Here is a 25635-nt window from a genome sequence, read left to right as displayed (position 1 = left end):
ATTTTTGGATGAAATTGCTCCTCATTGCACCATACCAAATCCACTTCCATCCGCGATTGAAGACCGTGTATGTCCGCTTGCTAACGCTCGCGACGCCTTTGCTACTGCGCAAGGAAACATAGTGGACATTCCAATCCCTAAAGTTACTGCGATAAGTCAACAGGATGACGCTACTGTTAAAGACATCATTGAGCTTGATTTATCAAAGCTATGATAATATTTGTAAAGTTTAGCACGCAGCTATCTCTATGCAGTTATTAATAAAGTTTCATATTTTCATATCTATTTGCAAGTACTTTCTATTTATATAGCGCTTTCATTAACAATATTCATAACAGGGACTTGTCCTTTGCAATTTCCAACTTCTATTATTGTGCACATAACAAATGCGTACTTTTGCGAAACAATCTGTATGCGTATATATTTATACGTTATGAATCTTCTAAGTCCGCCAAAACGATCCTTAGGCAATTAATTAGTATTGCGAAGCATCTAAGTATCGGCAAAATCAAACACTTAGGATTTAAAGTTCCTTTCGCAATAATTATACTTCTGCAAAAGTGGGCAATTTCATCACTTTGCTATTTACACATTGCGAAATACCACATCATTATGAAACAAAATACAAAACATTTCATAAGCTTTTGGCATTTTACAAATAAACTCTTCACATATTCTTACAAGTGTCAACTTTTGAAATTCCTACAAGCGTGATCAAGACTTGCAAAAATTAAACATAAGAACACATAGAATAAATATTAACTATAGGCCTTGCAACTAACTTCGCACTTTATACATTTTGGCCATCTCGTTAGTTTTTGCAGAATTACGCATAGTATCGCTTTAATAAAGCGGCATGCCACGCGTTAGGTAAAGTTCGCCCTTCCACATCTGCGAGCTTATATGAACATGCTGCACTAATTGCCATAATTTGATAAGGACCCTCCCAATTAGGTCCCAATTTTCCAAGCTTTTCAGCTCTACTTGCATCGTTATTCCGTAGTACCCATTCGCCTATATCAAAAGATAAAGCACGCACCCTTTTATTATAATATTTAGCGATTTGCTGTTTATTATTTACTTCTCTAATAGCAGCTATTAACCTTCGCTCCACGATTAAATTCAGATTTTCGCCCAATACATCATTATTCGCTTCTTTCTCGAAGTTAGCGACTATATGCGTTGGCACAAGGATTTTCGGGTATTACTGCCTCAGAGCCATATACCAAACTAAAAGGTGTTTCTCTGTGCTCTTCTTGAATGTAGTTCAATGTGCCACAACACATTGGGTAATTCATCTACCCAACCAGTTCATTTTTCGCACAACCTCTTTTTAATACCCCTTACGATATCTCGATTAGTTACTTCGCATAAGCCATTAGCCTGTGGATGTGTGACCGATGTAAACTGTTGTACTATTTTTAAATCAGTTCACCATGTCTTAAAAGGATCTTTTGCTATTTGTGCACCATTATCACTAAGCAATTCTCGTGGAATACCAAATCTACAAACAATGCATTCCAATACAAAATTTCGCACTTGCACACCAGTGATAGTGCGAACTGCCTTAACATCAACCCATTTTGAAAAATAGTCAATTGCCACAATTAGAAACTTGACATTACCAGGCCCTGCGGGAAATGGCCCTACAATGTCAATAGCCCACTTGTAAAATGGCCATGGCGAATTAACAGGAATCATATCATGTCTTGGTATCCGAATTTGCGGAGCATGCCTTTGGCAACTTTTACAACGCTTAACAATCTTTGCAACATCGTGATACAGAGATGGCCAAAAGTAACCCATCCGCATAATCTTTGCCGCAATAGTTTTATAGCCTGAATGCAGTGCACAAGAACCGTTATGCACTTCATCAACTATCATTTCTGCTTCAACTGGGCCAACACACCTCATCAATGGACTGCAGTATGATTTGCGATATAAAATATCATTTTGAATTATATACATTGGAGCTCACTCTCTTACTAAACGAGCTTCGCGGTTATCACCTGACAAAGTATCATTGCAGATGTATTGCAGGATTGGTTCCATCCAATTTGGCTGTTCTTCTTCAACAGACACAACCGTTAGGTCATTATACGTTAAGGTGGTCAACTTACTCAAAGCATTTACCTTCTTATTTTGACTTCTTGGCACTTGCGCGAGTTCAAAATGCTCAAACCGCTCTGCCAATTCTTTCAATAACTGTAAATATTTCTGCATTGAAGAATCATTTGCTTCGAAAGAGCCATTAAACTGATTTGCTACTAATTGCGAATCTGTAAATGCCCGCAACTTAGTGATATTCATTTTTCGCGCAATATTTAAATCAGCAAGCAACGCTTCATATTCCGCTTCATTATTTGTCACACCAAAATTAAAACCCAATGCGTATGTATGCTCCTCACCACTTGGGCTTGCCAAAACCAAACCCGCACCTGCGCCTTCTGCACATGAAGCACCATCAGTAAACAAATCCCAAGTTTCTCCCAAGTACCGGTTTTAACGTTGTTTGCTCATTAATCACCTCCAACTCCCCAGTCATTTCAGCGAGATAATCCACTAAAACCTGGCCCTTTACAGCGCTGCGTGGAAGTTAAGAGATTTAATAAGCACCTAACTCTACTGCCCACAATGCGAGTCTACCAGATATCTCTGGTTTTGTTAAGACCTGCTTGACCGGCATATTAGTTAACACGTGCACTGGATGCCCTTGAAAATATCTTCTTAACCTTTGCGATGTTAAAATAAGCGCGTACACAAACTTCTCAATCGGAGCATAGTTTATTTCACTTCCTGTAAGAGCTTTGCTGACAAAATACACAGGATTTTGTATTTTATCCCTTTCTGCAATCAAAACTGAGCCGAAAGCCTCATTTGCTACTGATATATAAAGGTAAAGAATTTCGCCATCAATTGGCGCTGTTAATGTAGGCAAAGTTTTCAACAACTTCTTCATTTCTTGAAATGCGGTTTCTGCTTCGCTTGACCAAACAAAGCTTTTTCGTTTCAAGCAACCTTTTAAAGTCTTGAAAAACGATAATTGTCTTTCAGCAACTTTAGATAAGAAACGCGTTAATGCGGCTAACTTTCCCGTCAAACTTTGCACTTCCTTAATCGTTCTTGGTCCGGTCATATTTTCAATAGCCGCAATTTTCTTTGGATTAGCCTGAATACCTTTTTCTGTAACAAGATATCCCAAAAATTTTCCTTCAGTTTCGCCAAAACTGCATTTTAGCGGATTAAGCTTCATGTTTATTCTTCGCAATGTGTCAAATGTTTCGCACATATCTTCAATAATTCGCTCTTGCATTGTACTTTTGATTACTAAATCATCTACATAAGCCTCAAGATTATGCCCGATTTGCTTTTCGAACGCGGTGTCAATCAAATGTTGATATGTCGCACCCGCATTAATTAAACCAAAATGCATCATTATATAAGAGAATATGCCTTTGCCCGTATGAAATGCGGTTTTATCTGCATCCTCTTGAGCCATTGGAATCTGATGATAACCCCTTGCCGCGTCCAAAAATCATTTATATGGAAAAGCATGCAAACATTCTACTTTTCAATCAATTTCTGGAAGCAGGTAGTTATCCTTAGGGCACGCTTTATTCAAATCTTTGAAATCGATACACATTCTCCAAGAACTATCAGGCTTTTTCACCAAAACTGGATTCGCAATCCATGATTGGTATTGGACTTCGCGCAAAATTCCAGCTCTCACCAGTTTTGTTACCTCTTCACATAACCACTTCACGCAATCTGGGGCCATGCCTCTTCGCTTCTGCACTACAGGTTTTAAAGCTGGATTCACATTAAGTCTGTGTTCCGCAATATGACGCGGAACACCAGTCATATCATTTTTGCACCAAGCAAAAACATCCATGTACTGCACAAGTAACTGCACAATTTGCTTCCTAGTATCCGCACTAACATTGCATCCCACTTTAATTTTTTGCTCTGGATATGCAGGGTTAATCATTACCATATTGTCCGCGGCATCAGCAGTTTCCTGCCTCGCACTTTTTACATTGACAGCCGCACAGATGGGCATGATACTCTTTGAACATATTGTCGTGACACCTTTATGTGTTGCAAACTTGACCATGCCATGAATTGTAGACGGGACAATTCCAAACTTACTTAAGGTAGTTCTACCTAACAACATGTTATAGCGAGACGAGGTTCGTATAACATAGAAATCTAGCTGTGCTCACCGCACTAAACCATCATCATTTTCATCCACGAGCTCAACCTCTAAGGGCAAAACGCCCATAGGTAATGAAGATTCTCCCGCAAAACCGGTTAGGGAAGCCGCGGTTGGTTGTAAATTTGCTCTAATATTTTCCGGCAGTCGAACAAAACATTGTTCATAAACAATATCAATGCTACTGCCATTATCAACATGAACCTTCATAACTGTGATTCCAGTTTTTGCAATTTTGTACGATACTACTATCGGCATTTCAGAGAAATCACCGCTTTACATTTTTGGAAAACTAATTTGCGCAAACTGCCAAATTTGATATATTCGTGCTGACTTTCGCTTTCGTCCTCTTTTTTGGGCACTTGCTCGCACAGCGACAGCCATACCGCTATCATTTCCAATATTGCTCATTATTACAATTAATCAAGAAATTTACCGCCAATTACACACGTATTCGCCTGTGAATCATCAAAATAACACACGATTAGAATTAAACAAGACAATTAATCATTTGATGGCACAAAATAAAAAATTTCAAGTTTAATTCATAAGACGTGTCCCACGGATGGTGCCAATTGATCAATCCCTAATTAACGAGTTACTTAATTACGGATTGAGTGCAATGAGATTTTTATGGAGAATGGGATGTTTGATGATTATTTTCTGCCCCGATGATCGTCTTTCACTTTAACTATCAAGTGATCAACCACCCCGACTCGATCTTGATTGTTAATTAACATAATTCACCTTGAAAGCAATGTAAAGTTCCTTGGGCAAGATCACAAGTGAAGATTACAAAGACTTTAGGAAAATGGCAGAGAATCAACAACCTATAAATGAGAGGCCATGCTCTCTATTTATAGTATTCGAAATATCCGCGGTCTGCGGCTTGCTTTACTATCCGCAAAAACTTAGCAGAATAAACCGCATTCTTTTATTAATGCGGAAACAGATCCGCTATCTTTATTTTCAGTGAATATTCTGCAACTTTGGGTTATTGCTCGCGTAATTCTACTCTTGGCTTTTAGAAAATAAAATATACATATATAATGCTATGTATATGATCACTTAGTACGTACAAGTTTGTTGAATGTGTTTAGGAAAAATGCCAAGTTCAGAAGCTTCAGTTTACATCCCAGTTCGCAGGAGAAGGACTCCTAGAGTTTACTCATCTGGAAGCAGTGTTGATCAGAACAGGCCATCAACAGGGCAATTAGGCCCAAGGCGATTGATATTGGAGAGTGTTAAGGAGGACATTGGCATATCACCGCCTGCTCCTCCCGTTTCGACGATCTAGACGTTTAGCAGGAGACCAGCCGAGCACACACAGCTACCAGAGACACATGAGCCACAGACGGTGATACATTATGGAGCCACTTTAAGTGACCCTGATGTTGCATGGGCACTACTCAGAGACCAGCAGAGGCTCTGCCGAGCTCTCAGAGCATACCTTCAGCTCAAGGGGATGCCGCGCAGTACTCTGGGCCTGTTTTCATTTAGGCTAGCGCGCCGTGTTCAGCTAACACGACAAGCTATGCCCAGGCATTACACACCGGCCTCAGTTCACTCAGTTGCCTCAGCTGGCATGCCTACACATGCTACTCCTATTCACATCACGCCGCCTTCTCCAGTCATCGAGCCAATTTCAGTCACTGAGCTACCTAGGGGTTATCACTTAGTCACTATTCCCATATCAGTTGAGCCACCAACGACCTAGACATTTGAGATCACCGGGAGCATACCTGACGGGGAGCCTTTCCTGAGCCTATCCCACCTGGAGTTGTCTATATGTCTGGATTCACTACTAGGCCCTGAATTGGATATAGGGCAACCTCTTGAGTACTTGCCGAGACTAGAGGAGGATGATGATATCTTCAGTTACTTCACAGTGCTGACTCAGCACATTGACCAGGATAGTATCCCATAGACTACTTTATTTTACTTTATTTCACTTTATGTTAGTTTATCTTTTTGAAGCATTGTACTAAAAAGTTATATATATAGTGGAAATGCTGCCTTTCTCTTTTTGTTCTTCATGCAGAAATATTATCAAAAGAGACCGGTCCTTAGGAGATTGACCGTAGGAAGGCCCATCACTAGGAAAGTAACACGACCATAGGGAAGTAATCCTTCCTCAAACCTATTCGATTATAACGCACTAAAATCTCTAAGTGTAGGGTAACCCCCGCAACTAACTTCGAAATTTTAGAAGTCAATGTCCTTAATTTATAAAGTATCAAAATATGCTTTCTATAGAACATTAGAGACAATGTTCTTCTAAGTGTGGGGTAATGGGTAAAGGCTTTAAAGGTAGAAGTTGTAAAGGTCAAGTAACCATAAAATGCCAAGTTTTAAAAAATTCTTTTGTCTAAAAAGTAATTAAGCAATGGATATTGGGTAATTTTGAAAAATTCTTGCTTTGTTTTTGCCCAAAAGATCTAATAAAATTGCTAGAAATCGGTTTTCGGAACATTTATTAGAACGGAAAGATTAAGCTGAAACTTATGTTTTGTGTCAAAAGATTTCTTTTAAGAAAATATGTAAAAGGCTACGCATGATCAAGCACGACCCCTACTCCCCAAAAGGTAAGGAATCTTGGACACAAAGTATCTGTACGACCCATCAAATCTACAGTACTTTGTTATTTCAATTGATGAGCATACTGGTGTACGGTTCAAGTTAGAACTTGGTTCAGACATACGTTTCAAGACCAATGGTTAGTGAGCGCCATACGTGGTGCAGGTGTGATACTCCTTCCGAAATCATTCTGAATAGAGAAGACAAAAAGCCATCCATTTCCATTTCCACTCCACGCAATTTAAACCGACCAACTCACATAAAGAGTTGATGAATCATAAATATTCACCCCAAATTCACTCCCAAAATACACCATTCACATTCACTCTCATTTCCATTCATCAAAAGATCCAGAGATTAATAAAGAGATAGATCGATCAAATTCGCTTCAAAAACACTTGTTGAAAGATTCCGAACCCCTGATTGTTTTTTATAGGTCAAAGACCTAATTTCAGTGGATTATCACTTCCTCTCTGGGCACCAGGAACGAAAGATAAAAGTTATGAAGAAAGGGTATGCCGATAAAAAAAAATTATGAAAGAGCAAAGTCTCTAAAGCAAAGTCTCTATGAATAAAGGAAAAGAAAAACCTTAGAAGATGCCCTGAAGAAGAATGCCGGAAGAGCAAAAGAAAATTCTAGACAAAGTCTTAGCAAAATCCGCCTCTTCCGAAAAAAACTTTTACGGAATTCAAGCCGTTCTCTATCCAAAATGGATACTCTGAAGAATCAAAGTCTAACAATTCTCTCAAAAATCAAAAGATCTGGATACCTTTCACCGATCCATAAATTCCCAACCAAACCCTGTAACTCGTCTTCCTCTTGAAAGAATGCCTAAGAAGAAGATCAATGCCGTCCTTACTTAACCGGTGGAGATATCGATGCTTTACCAAGCCTATGATGAGAACTGTTACACGACTGACTTCTGAGCGACAATACAATTAGAATAAGACACCCTAAACACTTGGGTGATATGAGTAATCTGCTAGTGAGGAACCTGATCATGTATACTCTACATCTGAGAGTTGGAAATACGACTTTTTCACTATGGAAGCAATTGAAATCTAGCGACCAAACCATCGAAGCTCGAAACTTTTTCTAATACTTTCGAAAGACGTGCCGACTTCTGATGAAGGCATAATAAAAAGATCTACGGGTGGGGCAAGGGAGAGTCTATTAGAAAGATCCTTATATTCCCGCTTTTTGCTTGAAGACAAGCAAAGCCAAGTGTGGGGTATTTGATATTGGGCAAAAAGTCACATTTGTATCCCTAATATTAAGCCCTAGAACAATAAAGATTTAAACTTTGTCAGCAAAATTATCACTTTTTCGGTTGATTTTGTAGATTAAGTAATTAAGAAGGCGATGCAAAAAGAATCAATTGAAACGGAGCTACAACGAAAATTCTAGAGCGAAAACGGTGAAAGACAAGAAATCAAGTTACGATCCAGTGAAATTAGGCTGACCAGGCAAGCAAACGGCTTGCCATACGGCTTGCCAAAAGGGCCGCCAGTATGGCAAATGGCCTGCCAAATGGTCAGAGCAAACGGGCTCGATAAACGGCTTGTCTTAGCAAACGGCCTCCAAAAATGGCCTGCCAAACGGCCTGCCAGCTGTTTGTAGGCAAAAATCAAGTCTATTTAAAGGGCTCTCTCCATCCATTTCAACACACACTCAAATTGTAATACATTTCATATTTTCAAGGTTTTAGTTAGTTTTTAGTAGTAGTTAGCCTAGCTTTTATTTTTCGGAGGATATCCCCGCGAGTCCCTGCGATCTCGGGTAGATTTCTTCGGCCGTTTCAGGTTTTTATCCAAAACGCTTGTCTTTTGTATTAAGCATGTGTTCTTACTTTTTATGTTTAATAATGCGTTCCGATATTACCATGATAGCTTAATTAATCTGTATGTTGCCATGATAGAAGTTTGGGTTAGCGTAATTATGTTAATTTAGTACGATTATTGTTATAATACTGAACTAGGAAGTCCGATAGATTTGTATGCTAGTATCTTAACGATTGACCAACCTAGGTTGTAATCAGGACTTGTCCACCTATATGAAATTAGCTACTTCATAGGATTAAGACCCCTGGTTATACTGTATCTGAAGATTCTATGAACTCGGTATGGCCGGAGTTCCCGAGAGGCATTTAATGCACTTTTAGGACACGGAACTTAGGAATTGAGACATGAATGACCTAGTATGCATATTGACTGTTCCAAAGAGACCTCTTAGGAGCTGTTAAGATCTAGTTAGTGCCTTAACTGTGTGACCCAAGCCTATTGCATGTTCTTGTTTGATTGTTGCCTTATGTCTTAGTCATATCAACTGTTTAGGTATTCATTAGGTTTCTATCTGCTTTACTATTACTATGTTAACTATGATACTGTATAATGCTTGAATTACTATGATCTCATTAGTATGATAAAATGGTTGTTAGTTTTCATTTAAGGTTTTGCCAACTTAAACCCGACGGATTCCTTCCGTTTGTGATTAGTGTTTAATCAACACGACACATTGTTATTCAGTTACCTAAACTGATAACGAGGGTTAGGATTAGAGCTTAAATCACTAATAAACCTAGTACTTTACTGAGGACAACCTCCGAGGTATTGTTACCTTTCAATTATACGACCAAGTGACATGCTTGTCACTGCTCAAAGAGAACTCCAAGAGTTCAGAGATAAGTAGGTCTGTGTAATTGGCTCATCCAACCAGATCTACATCATTCTAAGCATAGTTTTAACATAAGCATAATTACCATTCCCTAACCCAATACTGATATCTTGGCCAACATTTCTTGATCTGCATACTTCGGATATCCTTCCACTTTATTTACTTTTCTGCATTTAGGACCTTTAGCTAAAATCAACTACTATCTTTTATCCAGGTAATTTTACTAAAAGACAATTATCCACTTGATCTTCAATTCGTTAATCAGCAAAAAAATATGACACTAGGTTAACTTACATCTTCTACACCTTAGAAAGTAAAAGTAAATTTAGGCCCCGCATAATATAAATAAACAAAACCACTGTGTGCTGACTTGATCAACTGAATCAGACGTCATGCGGCCTAACGACACCGCACGAATAAAACCGTCCATTTCATCCATATCGTAAATAGCATATCATACGGTTCACAAATATTACGAAGCATTCAATTCTTTGTTCGAAAACAAGGGTTTAATTGAATCATATGTGATAGATATCTTTGTTTGGGGGTTGCAACCGAAAGCTAAGGAATGGTGTTAGCATGTTCAAACACTGAAACACAAAACCCTTCATGGTGATTTTTGTTTAGCTAAGGTGCAAGAAGATATTAACAATATCATAAAATAAACAAACTGATTCACCATTGCTATCTATTCCTTGTTATAAGGTTTCAAACGATGTGCATAATAGCGGTTGTGATTTGAACGGATTTTATAAGTCGAGTCGTGTACAAAACAACAACGATGATGTTGTTGATATCTTTAAGGGAGTTGATAAAAATAATCAATTTTAGTTTAACATAATATTAGTAAAAGAAAAAATAAAAGATGTAGTCATGAAAGAGGAAATCAAAGATGTAGTCGTGGTTAGGAATGATTTAAAAGATGAACATGAGAATACCATTTGTATTAGCCTAGTTCATAATATGCATACATGTTACAAATATGCAATGGGTCAAGCAAACTAGGTTTAAAATGCACACTTTACAATATGAGGTGGCAAGGAAAAGGGAGTTCAATTGGATTTGGAATTTCAAGAACAAATTCAAAAGGAAGTTGATAGTGCACATAGCACTACATTGCGCTAATGTGCAAAGTTTCAGCACATCGTAATGTTGTGCAAAGTTTCAGCACAGCGCAATATTGTGCAATGTTTAAGCACAACGAAATATTGTGCAATGTTTCATCGAAATTGTGCAATGTTTCAGCAGAATTGTGCAATGTTTCAGTGGAATTGTGCAATGTTTTAGCATATTGCGTGTACAAAGAATAAGTGCGGAATTGTGCAATCTTTCAGCACATGAGAAGAACGATAAAAATTACAAAATAAAAAGCTTAAACAGATAAATGAGGTGATCAATCATGTTGTTTTCTTTTCACATGTAGCACCTCTTCAATGTTTGCGCTTGCCAGGTGCGTTTTATTTAATTTTCCACTTACATCAGCAAGTCGATACACCCTTGTATCGCTTATTCCAATAACTTTGTATGGCCCCTCCCATTTTGGGCCTAATTTTCCAATATCGTCCACTCTGTTTGCTTCATTCTTGCGCCAAACCAAATCATCCAACTAGAAAGATAATGGTTGTACACGTTTATTATAGTAGCTTGCAATTTTTTGCTTGCTGATTGCTTCTTGTATTACTGCCATTTCTTTGCGTTCTTCAATAAGGTTGAGATTTTCACGCAGCTCTTCGATGTTGCTACTTTCATCAAATGAGTTTATGCTCTTCGATGTTGCTACTGAACTGAATGGTATATCTTTGTTAAAGCCTTTTTGTTGTGTGGTGTGCCCAAAGCACGTTAGGTTAGTTCATCCGCCCAACCCTTTCAGCATAAACCAAGTCTTGCTTTAATGCCCAGCACAATGTCGACTTCCACCTTCGAAGATTCACTTTCTTTCGGGTACCATACCCCTTTTCTTTTGTCCCACTGTGTGAGGCTTGGATTTGCGTTGAGCTTGTGCTCTGCAATTTCTCTTGGCACCCTGGTCATATCTACTTTTGTCCATGAGAATACGTCCTTGTTGGATGCCAGTATATCACAAAGCTTAAATTTTGTTTCATCAGATAAACTGCTACCAACTTTAATTTGCTGATCAGGGTATCGTGGATTAGATATGATCATACAACTAGGCAGTTGTTTTTTGACACTGGGCTGTTCATCTGCTTGTTCTACCACTGAGAATGTTGCGTCTTACTTTTCTGATCTTATAGTTGCTATACCCAACGGTGTTGGGAATTTCACAAGACCATGCACCGTAACAGGAATTGTGCCTAAATTTTTCAAGGTTATATCGGGAGTATGACCGTACCACGTAAAACCCGACCATAGTGCTTCTTACCATTTCTTTATTGTCATCATCCATCAGTTCTAGCTCTAGCTCAATGACCTCAATTTGCGTGGATTCACCAAAGAATCCAGATAACATGTTGGTGGGCGCAATTAGTTGCGAGCGTATGGATTTAGATAATAATCTAAAGCAATGTTCGTACATGATGTCGACACCGCAACCAGTGTCTAGATGCAAACGTTTTATTGTGTACTCGCAACTTTTGGTGCGCCCCTTAATTGTAATTGGTGTGTCAAGGGTTCTTTCGTAGTTTCCGCGAATAGAATATGAATGTTTTCCCATTCTTCTGGTACTTCTGCCTTGCGGCCGTGGTTTGTTCTTCCACCAATTACCATGTTGATAACTTTCTCAACTTCTTTACCTTTTGGCTGGGTTTTTTTTTTGCCAAGGGTATTCTTTCTTTGGCTTATCGCCTGGCAGTTTTGCAGCTTTCTTCAGATGTTGCAGTCTTCCTTTTTTAACTTTTGCACTACTCTTTCAATTATCTGCCAACATTGATTAGTTTCATGACCAAAATCATCATGGAAATCACATAATTTTCTTTTGTCCTTTTTCGTGTATTCAGGAAGAGGTGCCGGAGCATCTACGTTTTTACATACCGGCTCGATTGCTAGTATTTCTTTTGGTTTTTTTGTAAGATCTTTGATGAGCGCGTAGTTATCAATGTAATTACTTCTATTCTTATAACTACCTCCGCCTCTATTATTTCCATTCTTGAGGTATTTGTTACTGTTGTAATTACCGCCTCGCGATAGACCACTATTATATCTTTTTCCAGATCTTGATGACCTTCCTTGATCTCGATGCTGATCATCATCATTATTTTTATACGGAAAATTCATTCCGCAATTTTGATTTACATCTTCTTGAGATTGCATATGATCATGCGCTTCTTTTACTGCTTCTGCAAAAGTTTGTGGAACTCTCCTGCGCAATCATTGCCATAAAGACAAATGTATTTTAGTGTCAATACAATGTATAAAGCCTGACACTTTTTGACTTTCTAGTAGGTCTGGAATGTTTGCTACCTCTTTAGTATACTTGTTAATGATTTTGCCCAGGGACTCCTTGGGCCTTTACTTAATATCGTGCCATTCCACATGCGTTCTTTTGCGGGCTCGCAAATTGTGAAAATTAAACAAGAAGCGGGATCTTAAATTCGAAAAACTTGTGATATGGCCAAAACGGACAGTTTTATTTGTGCGGTGTCGTTAGGTCGCAACACGTCAGAATCAACCACCAAGAGGGGGGGTACTGTTTTAAATTTATATTTAGCGGGGCCTAAATCATACTAGTCCTTAGTATGAGTAAGGGAAGTATGACCTAGAGTCGTAATTATGGGATATCAGTAGAATCGAACCTATATTTAAGCCTAAGATAGTTATGAAGGAGTAGTGGTTACTTAATTTTGGGATTTTCTAGTTTATAAGACAGATAAAGTAAATGCGATAAAATTCGTAATTCAGATAAGGTTAAAGTAAGCGCATACTATGATTTCATCAGTTATTCTGCCGAGATTATGGAATGCTGGCTCATGAATAGGCAGAGGCCTTGTATTCAATACACTGGTCCTAAACGCCCCTGTCATAAGACATGTCACTGGGTACTGTGTTAGGCTTGAAGATTCTGAATAGACAGCAACGTCCCTTACCCCCGACGCCCGTGCAGTCTGACTACAGGCATACACGTTCAGACGGCTCATTCAATTGAGCGACTCGGATGGGTGACCTATTAACTTTGCACAAAGGTCTAAACTTTCTTAAGCATAATAGAATACATGGTTTACCATATCCGAGAGACGTGATGTGTTTCAATGCTTTCGTTAATGATTGGTTTTAAAAGATAATTAGGCCCTTAAAAGAGTTCAACCATAAAGAACACCATGGCCAAGTCAAGCTGACTTCCATGAACCCGTTCGGTTATCCTAAAGGTCCAATCCTTTATGGGTCTAAACAAACAGTTCCTTAATTAACTAAGAATCCCTCAAGCGGGGTGCAATGCTTGAGACCGCATTATGGTGCAGTGTACTAATCAACACTGACCGGGTTCCATGGCCTTACTTAGCAGAGGTACAGCTTACAACAACCGATGTGCTTCAGCGTGCACGTACGATGTTTATATGCTTGGTGACTACACTAGCATGGTCTGGGAAAGACAATGTACTAAGGGTCTAGTCAGATGTTTCACTACGAAAGAGTCTTCAAACAGAATCCAAAGCTCGATAGACTTACTACAACCGGTGTGCCTCAGTCAATCTTTCGTTGTATCCGATAGACTTCTTTTACCAAGGGGTGACACATATAGTGTACTCTGAATCAGGGTTCGCGACTTCCCAATAACAGAGCCAATAACTACGTTCTATTAGTTGGAAAAGCGATTGAGTTTAAAGCATAATCGGAAAGCATTTCAACAGTATACATAAACCATAACATTATTTTGGAATTATAACTGCTTACATCATAGCATACACTAAAGATAACTACTCGCTAATCATGGCAACAATATCACAGAACATAATGATAGAATACATTATATAAAGATAAAGGATAGAAGTACCAGTAGATTAAACGTGTTTCGAATACAAAAGTGACAACTTCAAGACTCCAGACCGCTCCTAATACAATCTTCAGCATTCTTCTCCGGGTACTAGGTTTTCCGCATGGAGTCAAAGACCTTGAAAGTATGACTAATATTGTACAAGAAAGAGAAAGATGTGAATTGAAGTGTGTGTTGGAATGAATGACAAAGACCCTTTAAATAAGCATGAAATTTGCCTGCAAACGGCTGGCAGGCCGTTTGACAAGCCGTTTGCAGGGCCCGTTTGCCAAGGCAAGCTGTTTAACGTGCCCGTTTGATCTGGGCGTATGGAAGGTCATTTGTCATACTGGCAAGCCATTTGGCAGCACGTTTGGCAAGCCGTTTGGATTGCTGGTTTGCTGGATCGTAACTTGATTTCTTGTCTTTCGCCGTTTTCGCTCTAGAATCTTCGTTTTAGCTCCGATTCTCTTGCTTCTTTTGCACTGTCTTCATAATTACTTGTTCTTCAATTCTAACAGACGAAGTGGGTATTTTTCTGACAAAGTTCGAATCTTTCTTGTTTTTGGGCCTTAATAACGGGGTGAAAACGTGACTTTTTAGCCGATATCAAATATCCCACACTTAGACTTTGCTTGTCCTCATGCAAACTCTCATTTCCTTAAGAAATCTTTTCGGAGTTTCTTTTCTAATAGCCTAAGCGGTTTGCTTTTATTATAAGAGCAAAAAGATAAGGTGAGTCATCTATGTTATGATTGAAACTATCTCTGCAAACATGCGAGGAGGTTACATGACATAGGCTAGCTTTCACGGGTCACTCAAATCACACAAGTGTTTAGGGTTCCCTAAAGATCTAAGAAATGAATTCACTCATATCCAGTCATGCGGCACCCATTATCATAGGCTTGAAAAAGACTCAATTCCTTGCTGCTAATGCGAGAACGGTAGTAATCTTAGCTTCTAGGTCATTTGTCAATGATGGAAAAGGAATTTTGGAGTGGTAGTGAAGTTGTTTTACAGGGGTGAGAAAAAGGGTAATGCAGTCTTTATACATACTTTTATTCGGATAGATAGGAGTGCTGAAGTGTTTGAGAGGCACTTTTGAACTTTTCTTCATTTGATAATCATTTCAGTCAAGTTCTTCTTCGGCATTTCTCTTTATTAGTTCTGCTCCTTTTTTAGAACTTGATATATATATATATATATATATATATATATATATATATATATATATATATATATATATATATATATATATATATATATATATATATTGGAGACTTCATCTAGAGAAAGTTTTTGCCGGTAAACTTTTTCAATACCTTTTCCATGATACTTGACGGGTTTATAACATTGGGTTTTCGGAAGGAATCTCATTTTCTGGATTTTTTGAGTAATAGTAAAGATGATGTGGATGTGGTGGTGGAGTACAAGTAGTGGAGGTGTGGAAGGTTTATTTTTGACAAATGGCTGGCTCTTCTGATTATAACCGAATCACGTTTCGCTGCTTGGAAATGTACATCTAAAGCAAGTTCTGATTCTGAGCACAAACATCGTCACTCTCAATGGAAAATAGTGAAGCATTAAAGATAAATGTTGGTCTTATTTGGGGTGCCTCACCATAATCAATTTAGGTCGATAATGCCTTAGTCATGCAATGCTCTATTAGAGATTTGGTTCAACCTAACAAGATTTCCACCCTACTTAAGCCTTACTTTTACTAACAAACGTTTCAGGTTTTCAAAAATACTTTTTCCGAAAGGCTTTCTTTTGTAAAACTTTTGAAATTTGGCTTAAGGACTTGGAATCTTCGTAATGGGTTATTTTAATATAGCATAAAAAGATTATACCAACATCCCACACTTAGACGAACATTGTCCTCAATGTTCCTAGTGTATCCCACACTTAGGAGTTTTAGTTAAAGATTTAGGAGTATTTGTTTGGTGTTTTAATTGGGTTGGAATCCCACACTTAGTGATAAGCTAGGATGTGGCATAGTTTGAATCTTGAGCTAGTAGCGAAAAGAAAGAAATACCCCTAGCAGATGCAGCCGGCTTTCAATCCTTGCGTCTTTTATTGATCGGCTCATTTATCATCCTTTATTCTTCTACTTTACTTCATTGCACGGGTTGCCTCCTAAGAAGCGCTTTTGTTTTAGGTCGTTGGCTCGATCGTAGTGACGCTTTAAAAAGCAAACATTCCTTGCTGATGGTTGTAATCCTGGTCTTCTCGAGGGAACGTGAGTCTTGCCAGATAAATCCTGAGAAAGTGTCGGACCAATAGTGGTAGAAGGTCCGGTACTTCCTTTGAAGATCTTCTGAAAGATAAGTAGTGCGAAGTTTCGGCTCTTGATAAGTCTTGAAGTCCGATGAGAATATGATCCACGGCTCTGCTGGTTGACCCATGAATGTCAATCATAGAAGCAGTGCTGGTGGTGATTGTTTCTCTGATGGGATGCTCATTTCGAAGGTCTTCAAACAATGTTAGAAACTGTATCTTTAGAATCTCGAAGTCTTCAGAATGGTGATCTCCACAGTAAGAGTCTGTAGCTTTGCACAGATTTGTTAAAAGACGAAGCTAAAAAGAAGTGAATAGCAATCCGGACCCGAGCATTAATGTCACCGTCTTTGAGTATATCTCCCGACATCCAGCTTTAAATGTGAAACTTAGATCTGTGGATTCGTGGAAGATACGTGACATCTGCTTCGTAACATAGGTGGCAATTATGACTCGATCTGGTTCAAGATGAGATAATGGATTGTTTCACCTTACTTCCTCCGTAACAGCGTCTCGTAACTCTTTGATAATCAGATCAGCATGGTGATCAATTGTTACGTAAATCATTAGTCTATCTGGTGTGCTTTCGAAATTATCTCTTTCCAAGAGAGCAAAAAAGCTGTGAATATCCTCGATCATTTGCAAATCATAGTGATAAGTCGGGCTTCCGGTGGAAAGATCCATGTGCTTCCGGATGAGAGTCAGTAGTGCTCGGTGGTTTGCTGAGAACGGAAGTGCAGATCCGGCTAAGGCGTTATAAACCTTAGGGTAAATGATCTTCTGATCTCGACAGAATCTTGTCTCAAGAATAGTGCGAACCACTGAATTGTGCGCTCGTTGCCTTTCTTCTCAGTAGATATGATCGTGAAGAGAATTGATAAAGTCTTGAATGCATTCTTCTAGGATTTCAACATCATTGTCTTCTCTTTAGAGATAGAGGTTGTGTTCTTCTCGGATAGCCATGATTCGTTCTGTTAAGCGTAGCGTAAAATCATTTGTTGATTTACAGATGGCTTCGAGAATATCTTCAAATTCATCGGTATCATTGATGAAGGTTATCATGTCTGCGTGTGTGGATATGATCAGAATCCGATCTGAAGAAGAGTCTGGCTCCCCTTGATCTGGTTCGGTTGGAGAGTGTGAGTTATTCAGAATGTCTTCATGTTGCTCTTCCTCGTCATCATCGGTATATTGTTCTTCTGAGGATGCGTCTAATGAATGGGTTTCTTCAGTATTCTGATTCTCCACTTTGATACTTGTAGGATAAATTTCTATATCCTTAACCTCAGCCCTGTCAGTCTTCTTCTTGAAGCGAATGATTAAACAGTGGTCTTCCGTCTCAAGCCTCATTAACTCTTCGTGACGCTCAATGCTTAAAGCGGGTATTGTCGCAGTTTCTTTTACGTCTTCCATTTTCTCTTCCTCTCCAGATTCCTCCTCTTCCTCTATTTCTTCGCTGGGATCCTCTTCTTCCATTTCTGGGTCGTCTACAGACTGTGATTTGACACCCATCTCAATATCATCGGCTGGTGGTGAAGACTCATCATCGGAAGTGATCCGTCTGGTGGAAATAGCAAACATCTCTGCTTGTCCAGAAAGATCGGTTGGTCGGTCAATTTGGAAGGTAACGCTCTCCCCATGTGATCGTAAGATCAAGGTTTGATTGTACACATCAATGACAGTCCTAGCCGTATTCATGAAAGATCTTCCTAACACTACTGGTGTGTAGGTCTTCCTTGATATCCATTACTATGAAATCCGTAGGATACAAGAATTTTTTGACTTTCACCAAGACGTTCTCAACTATGCCCTTAGGATATCGAATTGTGTGATTGGAAAGTTGGATTGTCATTTTAGTTGGTGACAAGTCTCCTAACTCTAATCTCTTGTAGAGAGAGTAGCGGATTAGGTTGATACTTTCTCCTAAATCTGCTAGCGCATGAATGGTTCCAGATTAGTAGATTGAACATTGTAAAACGAATCGGCCCGTATCTCCTAGCTTTGGTGGCAGAGAGTTCCTAAGTAATGCAGAGCATTCTTCACTCAGAGGAATATTGTTAGAATCTGGTATCCTCTCCTTTGTAGAGAGAAGCTTACGTATGTATCTCTTCTGGTTGGGGACTTTGGACATAGTGTCCAGGAATCTTCCATCAAGTTTAAAGGAATCAAGCTTGGATGGTTCCTCCTGTAGCCTTCCAGGATAGGGTACTCGAACTGGAGTTGCCGGGGTAAGCTTCTGAGTATATGTCGATTTGTTCTTGAGCCTAGCTAAACTTCTCCGTGGTTCTTCCTCTGGGATTACAGAATCCATTTGCTTTGCTTCTTCTATGTGGGGATTTTGGATAGTATTACTGGTCGAGTTTCAAGGCGTTGTGATAACTGTCCGAGCTGCGTCTCCAGACTTTTGAGCAGAGCCAATTGATTTCTCATTAGTATCTCCGTCTGATCTTGCCTGGCTGCAGTTCTCTGATTTAGCTGTTATTGTCTTTGAATGAACTGAGTCAACTGATCATCAGCTCCGAGAGTGCGGTTAGTTGCTTTTGTAATTTGGGTGGTAGCAGAATTTTCCTCGACTGGTGAACCAGTGAGTGGAAGTAGTTGATCGTAGGTCAATTGAGATTGTTGGGCTGGATAAGGTGGATATCGATAGCGAAAAGGCTGATTGCTTCGCTGAAATTGATTAACCCTGGGTTGTTGATTGAATCCGGGATTTGTTGGACGAGCTGGGTATTGAACGTAACAGACTGAACCGTCAGGGTTTTCGTACTAAACTTTATATTCTTCATTAGGTTGCGGGTTGGTACAATTAACACAAGCATGAGCTTGGTTGCTTGGTTGACCTGCTGCGGCTGCGTCTTCAATTCTTCAAGTTATTTAGCAAGAGATTCCATCTTATCCATGAGGGATTTGATGGCCTCTGTTTGATTGTTAAGTGCAGAGAGTGGGGCAGATGATGAAGTTGTTTCACCACTGTTCCAGTCATGATGATGCATTGTCATATTCTCGAGCAATTCCCATGCTTCCACTGCGGTTTGGTTCATCAGATTCCCTTGAGCTGATGCATTGATCGTCGTCCTATGATTTACCTTAAGACCATTGTAGAAGGTACAGATTTGGGCTGACCGTTCTAGCTGGCGATTAGGGCATTTCTTCAGCAGGGTTTTGAATCGCTCCCATGCAGTGTAAAGAGATTCATCATAACTTTGTTTAAAGTTAATGATGTCATTCTTTATTTTGATTTGTTTAGAAGGAGGGAAATGTTTGGTTAGGAATTTAGTAGCCATCTCCGTCCATGACGTGATGAAATCTTTTTTCGGTCCTTCGAACCAAGTTTGAGCATAATGAGTGAGAGAATAGGGAAACAAGTATAGCCGAACTATATCTTGTCCTATCCCTGGCTGTTTATAGGAGTTCGAAAGAGATATGAATTTATAAAGGTGAGAATTAGGACCGTCATTCGGTAATCCATGAAACTGATAGCTATTCTGGATGAGCTGGTGATAACTCCTAAATTATACAGTTTTTTGATAACATTTTGAGGAGTTATCTTAGTATTTTTGAGTCATTTTGATGTCAAAACACACTAAAATGGGTAAAAATGGAAAAAAGATATTTCTAATGATTATGTCCAAGTTATGTATTAAACAAGATCAAGAATGAAGGAAATTGCAAATCGGCTATATGAAGCCGCCGACATGGTTCTAAGGAAGCCGCCGGTTTTGAGGTTGAAATTACCAGAATGTTCTAGAATCGATAGAAATTGAAAGAACTTGTTGATCAAGAAAAAGGCACAGGAAGCCGCCGGCTTCCCAATGAAGCCGCCGGCCTGGTTGACACGGTTTCTCAACTTATTGATCAAGTTCAAGTAAAAATGGAAACAAAATCAAGATCAAATCAGAAAGATCCGACGAATCAAGTAAAGCCGCTGGCATGGCTTAAAGCCGCCGGCTTTAGTATGACGGTTACAAAAATTGACTTGCTGATTAAGTTTAACTTGCACGAGGAGTCACCGACTCAAGGCGAGCCGCCAGCTTCCCATTGAAGCCGCCGGCTTGGCCAGCGCCCCAGAATCCTATAAATTGAAGCCCCTGGTCTCAGTTTTCATATGTTCAAAAGTTTAGAAGTAGATAGGTCATTTTTTAGGGGTTTTCTCTAAACCCTTAGGTTAGATTTACTCTTTTGTAATCAAGATTCAAGATTTAATTCAAGTATTTTTACATCTACCTTCTTTTCAAGGTATGATTCTATCCTTAATTTAATGTTTTGTCTATTTTATTTTCTGTATTCGTTTCTGTTCGTCTTTTACTATGAACTAAATGTTCATAGTGATTACGTGGACGAAAGTTACACTTCATCTGGGATTCAGATGAAGCCGCCGGCTTCACACCCAAGCTGCCGGCTTGGTGTTAAGGAAGCCACCGGCTTCGTGCTTCATTCTGTGCAGTTTCTGGTTCTTTTCCAAATCCGTATGGTTGAGTTTCTGTAATGATATTTAAACTGTTTCGAATCTGTTTTGCTTGATTACACTTGTTTGCCATGCTTAATGATTAAATAACATGATTTTAGGGTTGATTAGTCCTTGATCCGATAAATCTATTATTTGATTCATGCTACTTGTTTAGATCTAGTCCATCAAACTTGTTAAATTGAATTGCATGCAACTAAATTAAAGAGTTTAATAGTGATAAACTTATTTGATTTGAATTACACTTATATAATAGAAGTTGATATTGTTAGGTTTAATCGAAGATCTTTCGTTTGAATTTGTTTAATTAATGATTGCATGAAAACTTAGTAGTAATTGACTTTCAGCTAGTAACTTGAGTTGATCTACTTGGTATTTAATAACTTATATAATTTGTCAGTCTATTTGCATATTGATCCTCATCACAAGATTGGTATGTATCATGTAATTGAATTGAACATGAAGAATTAAGATGTTAGTTATACACATCACATATCTAGCATTTGCTTTAAGTCCTACTTATTGATTACTATGCAACACTTAGTTTAACCGATTAAGGGATAATAATTGGTCTATGATTGTTATTCTAGTTTGTGTTTATATAAGTCATGAAACTTATCTAATATGAATCCCGTATGAATTGATTGTCCATGTAATCACTTGTATATTTACTTGTATCTTGATTTTTATTTATATTTTATTTTGAATCTTCAATTCCTTATTTTGTTTTGTTTATCTATAAAAGCAAACTCTTTCCTAAGAGAAATCTATCTCATAAAAGACATAAAAATATATCTTTAATTCTTTAATAAGAATTAAATAATAAAACAACTCTTATCGATACCGACACTTCTCATGGGACGATAACCTAAATTACTACCTTTGATCGGGTTTTGTTACTCGTTAGGGTGTTAAAGTGTAATAATAAAAGGTTTTATAAATTTAAAAGTTCAAGAATAAGCTAAGCACTACTGCACACACTTTCAACACATCAACTTTTTGATGCCGCTGCCGGGGAAGTGGAGCACCTTCCTTCAGGGGAAGTGTAGCGCGGTAAATACGGAAATTCGATATACTTTGGTTATTGAAATTTCTTGAAAACAGGTGATGACTGTCTTCCTTTAGGAGAGGGTTGGTGGGGTTCCGATTTAAAGGCTCCTGCCCAAACCTAGATGCTGACGGGTCACTTAAGTATTGAAAGATTCGATAGGCCGTGTAGGTTTAATTATTCGTTGTTATGCGATAAAAGTTGTTATTTAATATTTATATTATTAATTACGTCTTTAATATTTAATATATTTATTAATTTAAAATTTACGTATATCATAAGATATTTCATAAATAGAAAACTTAAATACATAAATCCTTTAAGGCTTAAAAAATTTTCTCCTAAAACATTTCTTTTCGTGATTTTAGATCACATGATTACTCGGTCTAAGAAACCGGTCTTACAAAGAACGTTGTCAAATCCTGATATATTATTTAAACTTTCTAAGGATTCGAAAATTGTTAAGAAATTAGATTTCCAAGAAGGAACTACTTCTAGTGATGATTCATTATCTAGCACTCCGTCTAGTCCTGATTCTAATTTGGGATCTCTTTTTGGTTCAGAAATTAAAATGACTGATTCAATGGAAGCGTTAATGAAAGCTGGTCGAGAAGGAGTAGGTCATGCTATTACTCAGCCCGAAATAAAATAAAATTTTGATATTAAGGATACTATTTTTCATTTGCTAAAAGATAATCAATTTAGGAGTACGGAGAAGGAAGATGCTAATGCCCACATTCGGAATTTTAAAGATATTTGTAATCTGTTTAACATTAATAATGTGGAAAGTAATATTATTTATCTTCGTCTCTTCTCATGGTCACTAAAAGATGAAGCTAGGGAATGGTTGAACTCGTTACCTGAAGGAGATATTACTAGTTGGGATACGATGGTTGAGAAGTTTCTCACTTGATTCTTTTCTGTGTCTAAAACTGTCACCCTTCAAACTGAAATTGCTAATTTCTGTCAGAAAAATAATGAGTCTAGTTATTCTGCTTGGGTACGGTTTGGTCAAATTCTTAGAGGTTGTCCACAACATGGTTTGGATAAGTTTAAAAAGGTAACTACTTTCTATAAGGGTTGTGATATTGCTACGAGAACAGAGATTGATACATCTGCTGGAGAAAACATTAGGAGCAAAACTGCCGAAGAAGCTGAAACTCTGATTAACAAGTTGGCTGCTCATTCCCATGAATGGCACCAAGACTTAGATATTTCTCGTTCGGTAAAATCTGTTAGTTTTGATTCTGAAGATATGGTTAAGGCTATGAATGTGAAATTGGGTAATTTAGGAAAGCAGATTGAAAAGCTTACTAAGGAAATGCACATGCTTAAGGTAGGTTGTGAGAAGTGCCAAGGTCCTCATGCTACTAAAGATTGTGTTGCTAGTCTTACCATGGAGCAAGTTGTGAATGTTTCGTATGTCAATCAATTTCAAGGAAACTCGAACTACCGTAATAATTATAATACGCCTCATCCTGCTAATAATAAAAACCCACCTGGTTTCTTTCCTGTTAGAGCACCCTTCACTCCAAATCCTTCTAATGCTCAAAAATCTAATCTTGAAGAAAGCATCCCCACTTTCATCAAAAATCAAAATGAAGCTAATGATAACATAAAAGCTCAACTTTCCTAAGTACAAAATAATCATCAAGCGTCCATTCAAAACTTAGAGTGCAATGTTACTAAGTTATTCAAACTTGTCGAGGGTAAAGTTCCGGTTGAATCTGAAGTTTCTAAGGAAGTTTGTTTTGAAAAGGTGAATGTGATTAGAGAAGTGAATGGGGTTGATGTTTATGAATCTGGTTTAAAGTATTTGTGGGAATTTGATATGGTTGAGGAAGAATATGATCAAGAAATAAAGAAGTTGACTGCTACTGAAAGATAAGTCAAAAAATGATAAGGTTCGAGGTCTTTATCGTGATGAGGTAATTTTCATGCATAAGTTGTTTGATGAGAAGGAAGAAGAAGTTAATGAAAAGGTTGATAAGGATAATGAAGTTAATAGTGAAAAATCTAAAAAATCTGAATGTGAAGATAAAGATGATTGGTTAGCTGATACTATGAGATAGTTGGAAGAAAGAAGAAAGGAAGGCTTGCACCCTCTTTATTCCTTCACAATTAATCCGGTAGATCCATATTCATCACCTGATGTTCCTGTTGCTATGTGCACTGATCCGGGGGAATTTCAAATCCCTTGCTTAATTCGTGGTCCAATTCTAGTTATGAGATTAGCTGATACTGGTTCTAGCATTAATATTATGCCATTTTCCATTTATAATCGTTTAGGATTACCATCATTAGAACCAATCAAAGGAAATGTGTGTTTTGCTGATAGTCGTTTAGATGAACCATTGGGGATTGTTAAACAAGTTGAAGTTATTGTTGGTTATGCTTTCTACAAAATTGATTTTGTTGTAATGGACATGAAAGAAAATCCAATAACTCCTTTAATCCTAGTATCTCCGTTTCTAGCTACCGCTCGTGCTACCATCAACTATGCTGATAATTCGTTAACTATTCGTTATGGTGCAAAATTTGAATCTATTTCGTTAGTTCCAAGATCCAAAGTTCCTCGCTCTAATGTGAAAATGGTTAAAGTTGATAAAGAAGATGATGATGACTTTACCGTGGATAGAATTGTTACTGAATTTATAAAAGAGCAATATAAACTTAGCACTGAAGTGAGAAAACATATCCATGAGTTGAGTGTTTCATTTGAAATGTATTTTCGTAGGGGTCTTGACATCACATTGAATTTTTTGCAACAAATTAAAGGGTTAAATGAGTATGAAAAAAGTAAGTGTGAAGAGAATAAGCCTATGGAGTAATTCCGTAAGAAGAAAAGAGACGCGCAAACGACTCTATAATCAAAACTACCTTTCCCTTTATATATGTTTATTAGGACTATATTATGTCCAAGTGTTTTAATTGATTAATTGCTTTATTATGAATGTAAGAGCAATATAGCTCATAAGTGTTTTAATGTTTAAGTAATGAAGAATTATTAATAAATTATTATGTTCGTATTGTGTTTTGTGTTTTTTGTTATTTAATATTGTGTCAAGTTCCTTATTGAATTCAAAAGAAGTCCGCAAAAGTGCTCGCAAATCATTCTATGATCCTACAAATCGAGTAACATCACTCTTTCCCTTATTTTTAATTATGTCCTTTATTTATTTATTTCATTTCTTTTATTATAAATGCAATGAGGACATTGCATAATCTAAGTGTGGGGAGGGAATTGATTAATCACTTGAAAAAAAAATACTATAAAATTTTCCCGAAAAGGATGAAATTTGGGTATAATTTTAATTTTTTTTTGATTTTTCGAAAGTATAAATTCTTAGTCAAACTTATGTCTTTTTACTAACTTAATCTTAATGCTAATAATAGAACTACTCTCAATTTCGAGATCGGATTACTTGTTTAAGATAAGATGTTAAAAGCCAAAAAT

General features: G+C 37.8%; 1 protein-coding gene across 1 annotated transcript; it reads right to left on the bottom strand.

Moving 5' to 3' along the window:
• Positions 1-3571: 3571 nt before the first annotated feature.
• LOC139901033 (uncharacterized) lies at positions 3572-4174 on the bottom strand. The gene is made up of 2 exons (XM_071883775.1): positions 3897-4174; positions 3572-3827 (listed from the first exon to the last, which is right to left on the bottom strand). The coding sequence occupies exons 1-2, from the start codon at positions 4172-4174 to the stop codon at positions 3572-3574; spliced, it is 534 nt and encodes a 177-aa protein (XP_071739876.1).
• Between the last annotated feature and the right edge of the window lie 21461 nt (positions 4175-25635).

The sequence above is a fragment of the Rutidosis leptorrhynchoides genome, chromosome 3 (assembly GCF_046630445.1).
Source record: "Rutidosis leptorrhynchoides isolate AG116_Rl617_1_P2 chromosome 3, CSIRO_AGI_Rlap_v1, whole genome shotgun sequence".
Classification (NCBI taxonomy): Eukaryota; Viridiplantae; Streptophyta; class Magnoliopsida; order Asterales; family Asteraceae; genus Rutidosis; species Rutidosis leptorrhynchoides.
This window is presented reverse-complemented; position numbering and strand designations above follow the sequence as displayed.